Genomic DNA, 17,485 nt, shown 5'->3' with positions numbered 1-17,485 from the left:
ATTAAGTGGGAGACTAAGACTGCAAGAAGTAGTTTAAAAAAGTAATATTTGGTTCATGACTTCATTATCTGCATTATCAGATTTTCGATTCCACCATCTATACGAGTGGTTAGACCATCACCCAGCTGAGTACAGCGACACCATTCTACTTCAAATGTAATTTCATTAACAAACAATTATACATTTCCCAATAACTTCAAACAGCAATGTTTTTAACGTAAAAAGCATACCTCCTTAAACGATCATTATAGTGTCCTAAACATATCATAGTAGATGATGGGTTTTTAATGGTCATATTTGAAATGAAAACTATAATAAACAGTCAGGGCTCATTATAATGTGTACAACTGCATTTTGGAGGAGATAGAATTTACATGACATGTACAAATGTGCCTAGAAGAACATCTGAAAACAAGCCATAGTGAACTTATGAATTTTTATTCTCCATAAATATTTCCAGACCAGCATAACTTACCTCGCCTGCCAGGTGGGGTTGTTCTGCCTGTTCACACATTGCACATTTTTGGTCACCTCACAGGACAGTGAGAACCATATATTATTTACGATATTCTGATGGTCACATCTGACGTAAGTAAATATTTTAAAATACATTTCACTTCTTTCAATTCGTCTAAGGTCTTTAGAGATCAACATTGTTCATTGTATTATAGAGTAGACCATGCCAAGCTAAGGAGAATAAAGGTCGCCCTTAAGGGTCACGTCTAAACATCCTAACTTTTGTTCCACATTTCAGTTTCTATAAACATACACAATTTGTGCTGAGCGTACAATAAATTGAGCAGGCAAAACCATTATAACTAAGAAAACTTAGTTAATCTTTTGCGTGAAGCTCAAATGGTATTTGAAAGAAAAAAAAAAAGATGGAATTTTAAATAGAAGCCTGTAGCGCTCATTGAGTAATAGTTATCGTATTAAAATTAAATGTGGTATTTAACAGCTGCGTACTGTGATTGATAAGTCTTGCTTGTTTCTTTGGGACACGGAAATAACACTCTGCTGGAATGTTTAAGAAATAAAATGCAATGCAATATCCTTCCTGGTATTTGAAAACTCAGCTGTATTGCTTACCACTTTGCCATTCTGGTAAAACACTACGATTAAAAACTAAATACCCAGTAGCTGATAGAAACTGTTATATTTCAACCAGTAATACCCACTGCAATATCTGGTCACATTTTTGCACATCAGAAGTGCGTTTGTTATCCAAAGATCACATTCTTCTATTGCACACTGATCGGTGAAATTGTGAAGAGGCCTTAACATCGCATTCATTTTAAGAATCATTAATTCCTCACAGTTTGTAAAGGAACCTTCTTTTTTTTAAAGCTGTCCACTGCGGGACAAACGGAGGTGAGGTTTCACAAGCCTGTGATATGTGGCTTTTCGCTGAGTTAATCAGGCTAAAAAGCACTGCGGTGACCTTTCAAAGAACAAGGCTGGAAACTGGACCAGAGTCAGGGAGTGTGTCATGCCCAGGTTTAAGAGCACTCCTTGGCAAGGTGACTTTAAAATAGAGCAGAGCAATGTATGCAATGTTTGGCAAGCAACCGTGAGCAACAATGCAGACTCACGTTCACATGAGTTTGCGGAGGGAGGAATGTATTCCAGGGTTTACGATTAAACTGCATGGAACGGGGTGGGAAGGTGACAACGTGACAGACACTCGAGGGTGACAGGTGGAAGAGGACGGAGGGGCGCAATAAGATGATCGAGAACAGCCAGTCCGGGTGAGCCCATAAGAAGCCTAGACCTTGAGTGTGTGGCAACGAGCGTGTTCGTGCGCTTCCGCATTCACTCGCTTTCCGTTCGATGCGCAGTCGAAGAACAGGGCTTGCAAGAGTCATCTTAGAAACCGTGAATTTCACCCACGGCAGAGAAAGTGGTGACTTGGAAAAAAGTTCACAATGTCGCAATGCGATTCCGTTTTTCTTAAGCAGTCTTTGATCAGAAGCTCAACAGTACCTTTGTCGCTTTGGCTCCAGTGCCGGCGGCCCAGCAGTCTGCTTCCCTCCTTTGTCTCCGCACGTCTGGGCCTGACTCTCCAGCCCAGCAGCCAGGGAGTCTTCTGCACCTGATGGCGCCCACAAACAAAGAGGCTCCAGTAATTGTTCTGTGTCTCAGAGCATGGGTCTCTTGAGTCTATTTTTTAACTCCTTTTTTTCAAGGGGATGGAAAGTGCTAGAAAGGAAAACAAACAAAATGTTGACGACATGGAAATTAAAAAAGGAGCCTTTTTAAAAAAAACAAGATAACTCCCTGCTCTGTTTTTATGCAGGGACGGGATATTAAGCCTTCAAGGTGGGATGCGCTACGCTAAATTATAGCGGGACGTCAAGCGATGTTTCCTCTGCTGCTGCTCTCGGTCACAGGTCCATGGAGCTTGTCTTGTGATCTCGGGAGTTTGGGAGGGTGGAGGGGGCCTCCTTGAAGCCCTGCGGCTGTCCCGTACAACCCTGGGACAAGGGGTTCCTGCTAATGACCAGTTCCAGCTTGTCCCCTGCTTCTGTGATGAGGGGAACCGCCAGGCAGCAGTCGAAGTCTCGGGTGCGAACATGGTTCACCTGCAAGCAGTGAAGGTCAATGATGAAAACAGGCTAACTGTTATCCTAAAGTGGTTCTTCTGAAGTTCTTGCTTCTTTATTCTTGCATATACACTTTCGTTATAAACAGACTGTTTGTAATGGACCTTAGAACTGATCTGAAGTCTCGGAATGTCTCTGACGGACATTTCTGTGCATGAATATTTGAGTGCTTACTTTTAAATAAAAAGAAGCACTTTTATTGCACATCAGATTTATCAAATCAGGTGATAAATGAGACTTCAAAGGGACTTTTCCATTAAACACCTCCTCACTAAAATTTCGCTTTACTTCCACTCGTTTTAATGAGACCATTCCTTCAGTGTATATCACATTCATTATAAAAGCCTCATATCAGACAATGTTTAAAGTTCTCTACAGAAAAAAAACATCTGAGGGGGAAAAAACATGATAAAAGTTTGTATTCTTTAGTGCACATCCCAAAAGAAGAATTAATTGAAAGCAAGAGCTAAAAATTGTTCATAATTCAATAGCTCTAATTATCAAATAAGGTCTAGGATTAAATATTAATATACCATTAGCCCCATGCTGATGATCATTAACCAGGTCTAATTACATCCAGCTACTCTGAGTCAGTGTACACTTGGTCTGTAGTCTGATTCTAGGCCTTTAGAGGAAAAACCTGTTATTAAAATATTGGCCATGATCAATCTCTGAGCACAAATGCATATTTTAATTCCTTCTGGACCAAACTATTTCAAAAGTTTGTTTTTTGCAAGTAGCTGAGGTTTAGAATATGTATTTATTTCAAAGAGCTGGACCTTATTAAATGTGGTTAAGGCTTAATCCAAACCATATTTGTTATTTCTGTTTCCAATTTCCCCTTTTTTATTTCATACTCTTATAAACATAAGAAAACCTAGGAAATTCAGAACAGATTTGAAAAATGCACATCCGGAGGTAAATATTGATCTTATTAAGGTCTGCCACATTTAAGAAGTGTTGCAATTACTTTACCAAACATGCTTAATCTTGGATTCTTTGGCCGAAATTCACATAGTTATATACGCAATTGACAAAATTCAACACTGGTTTAATTGACACCGGGTCCCTTCTCGGTACCATCAATTCATGCTCGGAAACAACCCATGATTTTTCATTTGTTTTAATCGAAGAATTTAATGTTTTCTTTAAGGAACCTTGCTAATTACTCTGGGAGATGGCTGAAATTACATACCATTGCTGATTTGTTTTGGGTAATATGCATTAGTCAGATTTTAAGGGACTTCAGATGGTAGTTTGATCAGAAATGGTTGGTGTTTTGATTTTTCTGTGACCATTGAATAGCTCTTACTGTAGAAAACTCTAACACCTTCCCTCTCCCTGTCTCAGGCTGTGCTGAAATTTAGCCCCAAGGACTACAGGGTGCTCAAATATATGCTAAACTGTGAAAACATGGAGAGAAACCTTGGGAAATCTCATTGAAGCACGGTTGAGAATTTCTTTGTTTTTACCTGGAGAATCCTGTCGTAAGGCTTCAGCCCCGCTCTGTCTGCTGGGCCCTCAGGGCGAATCATGTTAACGTAAACACCTTTTTCCAGGAAACCATCGGACACGCTGAAACCAAAGTCATCACTTTCCGGGTCCTTCATCACTGTCACCTGAAAGCAGCCGCAACAGAAAGTCCTTCTTCACTCTAATGAAGTCTTACAGAGGGACTAACCTAAAGGGGAGCTGTAGCAGTTCCCAGCTGAAGGGCCCAGGTTCAAATCCCACCTCCTGCTGTAGTACCTTTGAGCAAGGTACTTACCCTAACTTGCACCGGTAAAGCTATCCAGCTGTATAAATGGGTAATTCCTTGCAAGTAGCCTAACAGGGCAAGTCTCTTTGGAGAAATGCACACACACACACACTGTCTGAACCGCTTGTCCCATACGGGGTCATGGGGAGCCGGAGCCTAACCTGGCAACACAGGGCGTAAGGCTGGAGGGGGAGGGGACACACCCAGGACAGGACGCCAGTCCATTGCAAGGCACCCCAAGTGGGACTCGAACCCCTGACCCACCAGAGAGCAGGACCCGGTCCTGGTTCCCACCTGTTGTGACTTCTTTTATGTGTTGACCTGTTTGAAGATAAAGAGGGCAGACCCTGTACCTTGTGCAGCTCCAGCGGGGTTGGGGACAGGATCTCTTGCATCTCCTCCTTGATCCTACGTGACTCCCATGTCTTCTCGGACACACGCAACGTACTCTTGGTCTTGGCCTCACTGTGCAGGTGCGAGGTTTTCCTCAGGGGACTGCTACTGGGCTGGCTCACCGAGTCCGCATGCGACTTGCTCCCATCTACTCCGAGGCTCAGAGCGCTGCCTGTCATAATCGATGCCTACAAAGAAAAGGAGTGCAGCCATTTATTAACATATGAGAATTATCCAAAAAAATCCTCTACAAAACAGGCTATGAGTGAAAGTTATTTTAAAATGACAAATAAAACATTCTTTCATTTATACTGAAATATTAACCAACTACTTTATGGCAACCATTAAGTCCATTTTATAATCTGCATAAGAAAATGTACAGAGTATTGACTTATTACGCTGTTTTAACTAAGTAGTTATACCATTACAGGATTTAAAAAAAATATATATGCATATTAAAATTAATCCTGATTGTCTTCATCTACTTACTCAAAATTCTGGCATTCATGGTTCTTCCTTTGCTTACATGTTTGAACAGCTGTTGTTTTGGGCCTAATTTTTTGCATCTCTTTATCATGGAATAATAAAAGTTCTTTGGTCGAATCAGTGACTTGGACAGAATGTCACTAAATTTAGCAGCGACTGTTGTGATTGCGCATCAAAACAATTGGTTATCAATAATGAATGTGACTCAACAATAGCTATACTTCCGAGTGCTATTTAACTGGTGTTAACTGAAGAAAAAAAAAACAAAATAACATCACCTTAAATGTTTATCTATGTCTACATTCATTCATTTGTTAGACACTTCAAACAACATTTACACATTCCTGGAATCAACTGCTAAGCTCATTAGAGGTGATTTGTACTCTCACTGTTGTGTCTGTGTCTGAGATAAACTCTGCTTCCTTGCTCACAAACCATAAAAATGCAGTACAGCTGAAGATCTCATTAGCAGACCACAAGCATCTTTCAATGGCTCCCAAATAATCAGCTTTAAAATCTCCAGCCAACTCGTTCCAGTATTAAACATGGAAACATTCGGGTATTCCAATATTTTTAACTGTAACATCAGATAATCATAACCAACCAACGTCTATAACCGCTTGTCCTGAGTAGGGTCGCAGCGAGCCACAGCCTTACCCGGCAACACAGGGTGCAAGGCTGAAAGGAGAGGGGACACACCCAGGATGGGATGGCAGTCCATTGCAAGGCACTCCAAGCAGGACTCAAACCCCAGACCCACTACACAGCAGACACTGGCCAAACCCGCTGTGCTACCATGGCCCCCTCTAGCTAATCATAATCATTATTAATTATCTTAAATACCTTCCTCCTGCATTCCATGAGATACGGGGCTTTCTCCTGTTATGTAAATTGTGGAATTTTCTCCACAAGAATATTGGGGATTGTCCTGCTCTGGACAGCTTTAAATCCAGGGTCAAGACCTATATGTTCAGAATTGCTTTCAGATGCCATTTGTCTGCTCTGATTTTTTGGTCCTCTTTCCTCCAATCCAAACTTCTTTCTTGCCCATCATTTATCGTTCTATTATCTTCTGTTTGAGTTGTTTTATTGCTATAATTTAAAAATGCTGATGCATATTTTAAATGCATTTGGTTTAGGGTTTTAACCAATATAATTTTTTTTGTAACGTAAAGCACTTTGAGAAGCAGCAGTCCGGGTTCTCCATGTTTCCAGTATGACAAGTTTTCAAAGCAGTGCTTGAGCAGATGAGACTCGTATCGAAGTCAGAGGGATTCGGGCTTACGTATAAGAGCACATGGTTAATGTGGATTTTTGATTTCTAGCCCTAAGCACGTTGTTGTGTAACTGCCAGGGCTATGGTTGGCAGTGAGAGCACAGGGATCTGTGTACCTCAATCTCCCTCAGGAGCTCCGACTGCCCACAAGTTTCCAAATCCTCCAGAGCTTGGCACCAAAAAGTATCCTCGTGATCCAGAACGATGCCGTCGTTGTGCTGGTGGCTCACATATCTGTGTCAACGTAGGAACCAAAACACGTGAGCAAGCCCTGCTGCCCAGGGTCGCTGCCAAGGCCGCAGAGAGAGAGAGAGAGACACGAGTGGCACGTCTGCTCCTGAGGATGCCAGATAGTCATGAACAAGGGAGTGAGGCTTCCAGGCCTAGCTGGAGGAGGAGATGCGTTTATTTACAGCAGCCAAAAATGTGCTTGAGAATCAAGAAAAAACCTTCATGCATTTATTTTAAAAAAGTAACACACAACAAGGAGGGCCTTCAAAAGTGAAGCGCAGAGAAGTATTGTATGTGAAGGTCATAAAAATACAAAAAAGAGCACAACAAACAAAACGGAGGTGTCCTCAGAAGAGGGTTCGAAGGTTTGGGGAACACAGTTGGTGTAAAACAGAGCGACAGTAAAAATGTGCAATTTATGGGTAACACCAGGAGCCCCATGGGCTGTTACTAAGGCAGATGGAGACAGTGACTCAGAGCTGAGAGACAGAACACCTGAGAAGAGAGAGAAAAGAAATACAGACAGAAATGGGAAAATAAGAAAGGATGAAACACAAAGCAGGGACTCTTTGCAGAGCATTTTACGCAAAACTTGCTGCTAGTTTTCACTTCCGCTTTTTACTGCATTTCATCCAATACCAGCAACTTCACTGCAAATTTTCAACTCTCAATACATTCAATAGCATTAATCTAAACTTCACATGCAGGACACAACGTTGTTTAATAAGCAGGCTAAAAATACGAAGGTCAGACGTGCACGCGTAAACAGAGTGTTATTTTTCTTTTCCCAAAGTCCCCAAATTTTCCCAGATATTTTCTCCTAGACGTTCGTTATAACCTTGGTGAATATGACCCAATGACAAATTGAGATATATAAGCCAAAAGTGTGCTTTTGTACTTGTTTATGTTGGGACTCGTTTCTTAAAAAGTCCCTCTGCCATAAGTCAAGAGGGTAGGAGGACATCCACTTTAAATTATTTTGAGGATGCTGAGTTCACCCTGAATAACTCTGGTCACTCATGATGAATCTTGGAGGAAGTCCAAGAAAATGGCAGGAAACGTCCCGTGGTCTTACCCTGTTGGTTTGTCCCAGTCGTCTTCACTGAAGCCCCCATCACTGAAAGGGTAATTCTTACGGCGGGCTGTGGGGGGTGTGGTGCTCCTCTGCTTTGCACTACGCCACTCATGAGGGTGCAGGGCAATGCCGGCGGCCTGGTGGACGTAGGTTCCTGTGGCAGAAGGATACAGTCAGAACGGGAGAGACAGAAGGCCTCTCTCATCAAGGCTAACCTGCTGTTAAGCCAAGGTCCAATCCACACAATGACTCCAGCAGCAGCGTAGGCAGGATATCAGTATAGCATTTATTAAAAATCATAAGACGTTTTTGAGGGAAACAGGGGCTTTGACCTGAAAATGGCCATTTCCGCCCCACCCGCATCTCCGGACGTGTTCCACCAGCCACGTCCTCACCCGTGCTCCCGTAGCCGGCATCAATACCGGAGCCGTCCCACGACTCCATGGCGGAGTCCACGCTGGGGATCGTGGTGGAGTAGATCTCCGAGAGCTTGTTGGTCTTCTGCGAGTCTGTGGTCTCGTCCTCATTGTCGCTCAGGTCATTCTCCAGCTCCTTCTTATCAGCCGGGTCTGTGACAGCCAAGAGAGAGGCTCGCAATGCCGCACTTCACAGGCCATCGCCGCATTGCGGGGTCACGGCAAGCTTTCATCAGGGCACGGAGCCCGATCGTTCAAACTGTCAGACCCACATAAACACACCCCCTCATGATGACCTTGTCACTCTCTTATCATTGGGGGGGGGGGGGGGGGGGGGCTTCATAGTCACTTCAGCTGCTGTAATAAATCATTCCTGAAATATGAAAGCTGAAACCGAATGAGCTTTCACTATCTTTAATTGATGACTTTTTTTAAGAAAAGGTTTTTTGTTTAATTGATTCATGGGAACATAGGGGTGCGGTGGCGCAGTGGGTTGGACCGCAGTCCTGCTCTCCCGTGGGTCTGGGGTTCGAGTCCCGCTTGGGGTGCCTTGCGACGGACTGGCGTCCCGTCCTGGGTGTGTCCCCTCTCCCTCTGGCCTTACGCCCTGTGTTACCGGGTAGGCTCCGGTTCCCCGTGACCCCGTATGGGACAAGCGGTTCTGAAAATGTGTGTGTGTGTGTGATTCATGGGATATTCTCTTTTTCTTATCTCAAAAATATCCCTACAAGATAAGCAAAACACGAAATCACACACAAACTGACATTACTGATGCAAAAGTCTGGTTTTGTCTTTGAAACATGTACTACCTGCTACATTTCTTTTGTATAGTGTTCCTCAGTTAATTGACAGTACAGCCCCTTTCGCTCTGTGGCTCTTTGGTATGAGACTGACTGCAGGTGACACAAATTGCAGGTGAAAAAATTCTCAGAAACAGAGGGTATTACAGAGCCTTACATCAGATTGTTCCACAAAATTCTCACCTCCTGATGTCTTTTTTTTTTTTTTTTTAAAGCAAAAGTTTTCTCTCTCTTTGTTCAACTTTCAGAGATTAAAAGTGAATTTGTGGAATTCTTGTACGACTGCTCATGTCAGTCGTTCTAGACAAGAGCGTCAGCTACCGAAAGCGGATGAAAGATTAACGTACAAGTAAGAAGGCTCACGGAAGTAAAAAAACAGGGGCTGGATGCTGCACTATGAATGGTTCCACGAGTGCTCACAGTAAGGATGCCGCTGCTCGCATCCGCACACTTACTGTCAACCTGCTTCTTGATCTTCAGCGTGACCGTCTCCCCGGCCATCTGCAGCAGGTGAATGGCCTCGCTCAAGGGCTTGCCCTTCAGACTCACGTTGTTGATGGCCAGGATGCGGTCTCCGACGTGGATTGCCCCTGTCCTGTCAGGGGAAATGGAAATGAGCGCTAACGGCATGAGTGCATCCTGCAGAGCGACGCTCTGGAGCACTAGGAGAATGGGGCTGCTCAGTGCTCCCAGTGTGAAATGTAAATTCCATTAATAAAAAAATAAATATACAAAAAAAAAAAAAAAAAACGCTGGTTTTCCCAGAACAACAATGCACATGCAAAAAATTGTCAATCATTTCAAACATTTAAACTTAAGTACGACATACTGCATATTTTTCAATATAGAAATACGTTATAGGGAATTTCACAGTGTTCCTTTCATTTTTTTCCCAAATCTTACTGTATGAATGGTAAATCTGAACTTTGTCATCTGTGACAGATGTCTTGCTACAACATCATGTTATATACAGTGTATATGGTACAAATACAAAGGTGTTATTTTGATAATTGGATCATTTATGTTTATGACATAAATAAGGTCACAAAATCACTGCCCATGTCTTTCACTCTACAAACCACACTGACACTATACTGCTACAGGCGCTGGGTAACAATGATTAAGAGAAAATTAACACAAGATGACATTTATTTATTGTAACATTAAGGCTTTATTTACACTAGTGTAAGGGTATTCATGTTAACACTTAGATATAGATAGATATAAATATCTGTTGTTGTTAGGTGTCATCGAGTTGGTGTCATCTTGTGGTGACTTTATGGATAGTTGAGTATTACTATCCATAGAGTTTTCGTGGCAGGGTACGGAAGTAGATTGCCAGGCTTTTCTTTCACACGGTTAATGTTGGTGTTTTTGCCGTTGTTACTGAAACGTGATCCTCTGCCGTCGACACCGACCCATACTGCAGCTGCCCAGTATGAGGTTCACTGCTCTTTGTCTCACTGCTAACTATTGGTCTTCCTGACAAGGTTGAACCCAAAGGAGTGTTACTCCGGTCAGTGCAGCCCTTTGGGTCATGGCAGTGCACAAGCCTGACCACCACAACAAGGTAGCCGCTATCAAAAGACATAGATATCTAGACTATAGATAATTACAGTCTACTACAATAAAAGAATCCGGGGTTGAATATCCTCATGCAGTAGGACCCTTGAGAAAAGGTACTTACTCCAGTAAAAATGAACCAACAGTGCAAATGGGTACATAGCTGTAGGTAGCTTAACATTGTAAGTCAATTTGGAGAAAAGCACGAGTTAACTAAATAAATGCGATATGGACTAATTATAGTCATGTATTTGCATTAGTACTACAGTTTCATTTGTAATTTACATATACTGTAATAGATGGTCCATTGAGACTGTCAACGTGATTGGAAGTACATATAGTTGATTTTGTTATAAACTGAAGTGTGTATCTCGGTTCCAAAATTTCTAATACAAGTGTCTGAGGAAAGCCATTGTGCAGGACAAAAAATGCCAGTTATGGAAGCAAAATGACTGGATATCAGGCAAAAAAGTGAAGCAGTTGCAATTAATGAGAAGGCTGTAAGGAGGGGAGATGTCTTCATAAGCTGTGCCAGCGGTGTCTCAGGGACTCAATGTAGGAAGCAGCAGGAGAGCAATCCATACATGTGATGTAGAAGCCAAACCAGCAGAGGTCCTCATCTACCTTAGAAAAAGAGAGCTGAGCTCTCAGCATTACAAGGAGACATGGCGCGGGGTTGATATCTCACCTCTCTGCCAGACCCCTTTTGGTGAGGCCTGAGATAACAATGGGGTCAAAGGGCTCCTCTGTGCCCGAGATGGTGATCCCCAGGGGTCCGCCGTATCTCTTGAGCTCCACGGTGTAGATGATGGAGCCAGAGGTCTCCTGCTCATCTGCAGCATGCAGAGACAGTAAGCAACGCACAAACTCTTAGAAGGCCATTGCGACAGCATACAAATATTCCGCTGGAACGTGTCAATAAACAGGAAAATTGACAACATGCTTGTTGACTCAAATTTGTAAGTAGGTCACCGGTGATGCCTGTCTGGAGATCCAACAAATGTAGGGGAATGTAGGAGATTTTTTTTTTTTTTTTTTTAAAGCAAGGGATACACTTTTTCAAAAGCAAATGAAAAAAGACTGTCAAAGCCCAAGAGTTGAGTAATCTGCTAGTCTGACTGAAGAGAATGGCTTTCAGATCTGCCAGCAGAGATCCCAAGGCTGTTTATATGGAATGTGCATAGATGCAGGGTAAGAGAAAAGGGAGGCTGATAGAGAAGCTTCAAGCAGCGGCGCATCAATGTGCAGAGATGCGATTTCTCCGCTGAAGAGGGCACGGGACGCATCGCGCCCCCCCCGAGAGGACGGCACAACCGGCCACCTCTGCCCTACGGATATTTAAATGTCATTCGCTTACAGGCATCTGAAACAAACGATTTTAATGAGCACACTTCTGCCTCAAGCGCTGCTTCTGGAAAACAGATTTGTTTAAGATTTGTGGCTGCTTCACAGAGACATCTGTGTAATCCTAATCCAGATTATTATCGGAACGTAATTAGAGGACAGTTTACAGTACATGGCGGCCTGCCGTTGCATTAGAAAACCAATATGCGGATGCTGACGTGAGAGTGGCTTTCGTAAATCTCAGTTTGGGTGCTTTTTCTTTGGACTGACCTTTTGCTGTAATTTGCATGAGGAGACGCTGTGTTTACACTGCGATAAAATGTTAAAAGTCGTATAAAAAGAGTTTACCGTATGCTCGGTATGGTACGGCTCAGTGTTTTAGTCACGATAGGGAACGCTTTCTGCCGGCCCAAGCCTTCACCGCAGGTGAAAAACAACTCGTGGACATCGGCACCCTCCAAGAAGACGAGGAGGGAAAAAGCCAAATGAATGTGACCGTTTTTTTTATAGATGTTGTCCCGCCGCAAATGAAGTCCAGAGTGGAAAGTCCAGTTTTGTGACAGCTACAACACAACAGTTTACAATACAATTACAGGAATCGCTTGCTTCCAGTTCAGTTCGGTGAGGTCAGCTAGTTTTTCTCTAAGGACATTTTCTGATGCTTTAAAATAATTTTTTTTTTGTTCAGTATAAAAGCTTTCCAGATGATTTTCACGGTTTTGGACTTTGCGGCGTCTCTTGTCTTTATTAATGTCATATGCTGTAAAGCTCATTCTTATGATACTGAAAGATTTTTTGTCTGTTTTATATCTATTCCCACTTAGGAAAGGATGAACTTTTACCACTTTTCCTTCAGGAATTAACAAGTTTTTTTTTTTTTTTCTTCCTTAAAGATAGAACTAACCCCTGGAAGACAGTACACTGCATACATGGTACTCTTGGATGTTCTGCTCCTCCAGTGAAATATTTCTTTCTTTTCAGTGGGAAATTGAAGAAAAAAATACAAACAAAACGGGCAAGTTATTTATTTCTCCACTGACTATCAAACATGCAAACATTCTCTGCACCCATCCTGGCGCATGCATTATTAATGATGATGGAAGGCACTTTGGAATGAATTCCTTTAAAGCAATATTCAGCTCAGAAGAGCACATTGTTTCAAATTCCTAAGGCCACTCGAAATGTAGAAATAAGAACGCCGCTTAGATGGTGCGCCTGAGAGCGAAATCTGTCCACATGAGCTGTTGCCTTTTCAGTCTCACCGGAGTTGTCCTCGTCCTTGCGAATCTTGAGTTTCACCAGGTCTTCGCTCTGCTGCAGGAGCTGCATGGCGTCCTCTATTGAGCAGTTAACCAGGCGGACATTGTCGATGGCCAGCAGCTTGTCTCCTGGCTCCAAAGTGCCCGTTCTACAGAGAGAGGGGCCGACAGACACGGTGAAAAAGAGACACTCAAAACAAAGGCTTTCCCTTTAATGTCCCCCGTAAAGTTGTGTGGCCAGATTCAGGTGTACTGAAGGTCGAAATGAGAGCTCCTCCTTAATTAAACTGCCATCAAATAAGTTCTGTGCAAAGGCTGGTCATCTCCGGACATGGAGGTTCAGTTCCACCCAGTTCTCCAGGTCTCCTGGAACATCTAAGTGCTCAGAAACAATAAGGACAGAAGTCTGAATCTGGTTCTCCATTGCCCACCTGGAGAAAAGACACATAAAAGTCCCTCCAGTTAAATAGGCCTGTTCAACACTTAAAACTCACACACACTTTCAGAACCACTTGTCCTATACAGGGGTCACAGCCAACCCGGTAACACAGGGCATAAGGCCAGAGGGGGAGGGGACACACCCAGGACAGGACGCCAGTCCGTCGCAAGGCACCCTAAGTGGGACTCAAACCCCAGACACACTGGAGAGCAGGACCCGGTCCAACCCACTGCGCCCCCCTCACTTAAAACTCTTCAGCTGAAATCAGTTAAATGGATTTTAAGTGTTCAAGATAAATCTAGATACCTCAGTTGTCATGGACCGAGATACCGCAGGTGCCTCTACCCTTGTAAAACAACACGGATGATTACTATGCGAGTGGGTGGCGTCGGGGGTGCTCTGGTTTCTCGGTTTAAGATGTTGTTTTCTTCAGATCACGCTGTCAACGGCTGTCATCTTTTGTTCAATAAATTCTGTTTGCACTTCTAAGACCGTCAAAGGAAAGGATTGTGAAGTAACAAGGTATGAATTACAGACAAGGTGAAATGAGCAACAGCAAACGGCCCACCTTTCGACTCATTTATTCGCATGAAAAGAGGTGTAATTATGAAGACTGATGGAGAACACCGGAAAAAAAAAACTACCGTAATTATAAGCAGGCGGATGGCGTACCGTGCTGGCAGTACGCGGTAACTAAGGGTATGATGTCTCTCCCTGGTGGACACACTAGTAATTACGTCACCAGACCGCAGACAGAAGATGCTTCAAAACTGTTTGATTAACAACTCCTAGGCTAGGAAAAAGTCAAATATATAACATTTCTGCTTTAATGTACATTTTATCAAAAGAAACCATGTCTTTTAACTAGACCACTACGGAAATTAGAATATGTATAAAATGCAAATACCACCTGCATTAGCCAGTAATCATGTAAATCCTTGCTGCAGCATTCCACCACCTCGGAAAACATAAATATATATAATAATGAAATATTTAAAATATATGCTAATTTGTCACTTTGTAATTACATAATCTCAAATTTTGCCATTATACAATTACCGTACCCCGGAAGTTGCCTTCAGCAGAGTCTAATACTTGTTCTGTCCTTATTGTTAATACTTAGGGTTACAACTGTTATTTGCAACTGATTTATATTTCACTACAGCTTGTTTTTTTAGATAATTCTAAAAAGACACTTAAGTAAAGCCTTTATAACATTTATTTATATCATTTACTCTCTGTATTGTTTCGCTCTTTAATTTAGGATAATATTTAGAAGTTCCCCTTTTTCACATTTCCTTGCTCTGTTGTGAAGGGATTACTTAGTACGATTCTGATACATTCCTGTCCTATTCATGGTATAGGGGCCACGTATTTTTGACTTGCTCATCCATTAACAATTTAAATTGAATTGAAAATCTTGAGGAGCTACAGCTGCTCCTGGAGCAGGACACAGACGCGTGACTTGATTTATTGAGCCCATGATTCCACGCAGAGCAGAGACTGATTATGTCATGACATTTTATCGTCTACCACTGCCGTATAACTCTTCAGTGTCGTATTACGCATATTAAATGGCCACATCTGCGTCTACGCTGCCCAGGTCTTTGCTGTTGAATTGTTCTTTATCGTGCAGAAGCGATCACTCTGCTGTATCTTTAATCACAAATGTCAGGCTATGTTATTGCGTTCTCGGCCGAAACACTTCTAAATGTGTACCTTAAAGTGGCCTCCATTTGAATGAAATTAATAAAGCACATCTCCGATCTGACAGGCCGTGACTGGGCAAGGATGATCCCTTCCATCTTGGCACTGTTAGGTCCTGAGCTGAGAGCTGAGACCACTATACATTGCTCCCGCAGCTGATCCCGGGCAGCAGTGAGAGCAGGATGACAGATGCATGCTGGGAGATTCGGGGGTGTTCCGTGGGTGGGTGGGCTGGGGAGGGGGGGCACTGATGACACATCACATACCGGTGGGCTACGCTCCCCTTCTTAATGTCAGAGATGATCAGAGGCTCTCCAGGCTTCTTGCTTGCTGTTGAGCAGAGAGAAGAAAATTACATTATTTTCCAATCCCACCCCCCCCGCCACCTCACACACACGCTCACCAAGCTTAAAAACGAATGATCCTAATCCCTCCAGGCTATATGAGGTTGCCTGGTGCTATTCTTTCAGGATTCCTTCAGTTTGTCTATCAGCGGCAATGCAGACATCATGTACGTTTCAGAAGGTCGCAGTTAGATTTATTGCGCTGCGTCTGCTTAAAGAAGGAACAAAAGTCATATTTTTGCACCGTCAGCCTTATTCAAGCCTTATTACTGCTCCTGGCTGTTATTCTACATACTGTTCCTCCGGTTCCCAACAGGAACAACCTTAAGCATATCCACAACTCTCCACATTAGCATGTCAATATGAAGTGTACCTTGCAACACAGTGGCTAGAAAGAAATTGCGCTTGGAATAAAAATGGTATCAATGGCAAACAAGAAAAATAGGTAAATATAAAACATTCAGATGGAATAAAAAGAACAATCAAAGTTTTGCTGAGCTTCAAAATGGAATAGAAGAGTAACTTTAACCATTTTTTTTCTCTCTCTCGCTCATTGACCAGGTAATAGACTCAGTAATGGATTTAATGCCTTGACAATAGATTTAATGTATCAAAACTTATGAGAGCGATAGCAACGGCTATCATCGCCTTCGCAGAGAATGGACTGAATAACACACAGCCTCTTGATTAATTTAGGTTGATCAGCTTTTCATCTGTATTCCTCCCCCTTTCACCTTGTGTTCAGGAAGGAAAGAGAGAGGGTCCAACCCTGCACGGCCTAAAATAAACACACTTTTCAACAACTTTACACAAACGCTGCTACGAAGGCTTCATACTTTCCCCACGGGGGAATTATTGACGTGCGCAGTGAACTTATTGTAAATATGACCGCTGCTGGGTGGTCTGCAGTAGACCCTCCTTGGAGAGAATCAGCAGCTGAATGTCGAATGTGTGAGCACAAGGTCACGGAGACGGCACTACGACGAAAGGCGTATTTTTTATTAGTAGGAGCTGCTTCGGGACCACGTCCGTAAACGGAGACAACCACTGCCTCACACGACAACTTTGCTCGGAAGGGATTCAAACATCTGCAAATTTTTTATTTATTTGCAACGACGACTCAACTTTCAGCGCTTTCGAGTTTTTCCACTTTTCACTGTGAAAAAAAAAAAAATGCATTCCCTCAGTAATTTCTTTATTTTCCCTGTTAATGAGGATACGTGCAAAGTAAGGTACCGTTTAATGTGAAACCTGATGCAGTATTTGCATTATTAAGTTGATGAAATTCTCTCTCAGCAATTCTGCAACTCTTTGTTGTCCAAAGAGCAAAGCTGTTCTTTGCAAGAAAACTTGTACTTGAGTACAGTTAAAAATATCTAACTTTAATCCAAATATTTTTTACAAAAGAGACATTTAATTCCTTACAGGAGACCTGCTACGTCGTGTTAATTATGCTAAATGTGGTCGAGGCAACGAAACCAGGGAACCTGAAGGAAAACTGCCAGCTAGTGTTCACAATGGCCGAAGGTGGAAATAACGTCTGGTGACACATTATATTAGTTTGAGCGCAGGTTAAAGAAGCATAAAAAAGAGCAGCGGCTGCATCTCAGCAGAGCACTCCCTGCTCTCGGACTAAAATACAGTGAATAGGTGTTGAGATCCGCTTTTCATGGGGAGAGGACTGACAAGCAGCTTAAAGTTAGCCTGCATTTTTTAGTAAGGAGCAATGCACAAAATCCATCCTTGTAACAAAGTCCATGACCTCACAAAACGATCTTCATTCTGATGGG

General features: G+C 42.7%; 1 protein-coding gene across 1 annotated transcript in view; it reads right to left on the bottom strand.

Annotated features, from left to right (window-relative positions):
• Positions 1-905: 905 nt before the first annotated feature.
• Positions 906-17,485, bottom strand: part of grip2b (glutamate receptor interacting protein 2b) — a 124,715-nt gene continuing 108,135 nt past the window's right edge. The window contains exons 15-24 of the mRNA XM_018746863.2: positions 15,618-15,681; positions 13,209-13,354; positions 11,291-11,435; positions 9,495-9,634; positions 8,219-8,392; positions 7,824-7,977; positions 6,634-6,751; positions 4,716-4,943; positions 4,076-4,222; positions 906-2,582 (exon numbers count right to left, since the gene is read on the bottom strand). Coding sequence (XP_018602379.1) covers positions 2,385-2,582; positions 4,076-4,222; positions 4,716-4,943; positions 6,634-6,751; positions 7,824-7,977; positions 8,219-8,392; positions 9,495-9,634; positions 11,291-11,435; positions 13,209-13,354; positions 15,618-15,681 — 1,514 coding nt within the window. The 3' untranslated portion in view covers positions 906-2,384. The remainder of the gene's footprint in view (positions 2,583-4,075; positions 4,223-4,715; positions 4,944-6,633; positions 6,752-7,823; positions 7,978-8,218; positions 8,393-9,494; positions 9,635-11,290; positions 11,436-13,208; positions 13,355-15,617; positions 15,682-17,485) is intronic.

Source organism: Scleropages formosus, chromosome 22 (assembly GCF_900964775.1).
Source record: "Scleropages formosus chromosome 22, fSclFor1.1, whole genome shotgun sequence".
NCBI classification, from domain to species: domain Eukaryota; kingdom Metazoa; phylum Chordata; class Actinopteri; order Osteoglossiformes; family Osteoglossidae; genus Scleropages; species Scleropages formosus.
This window is presented reverse-complemented; position numbering and strand designations above follow the sequence as displayed.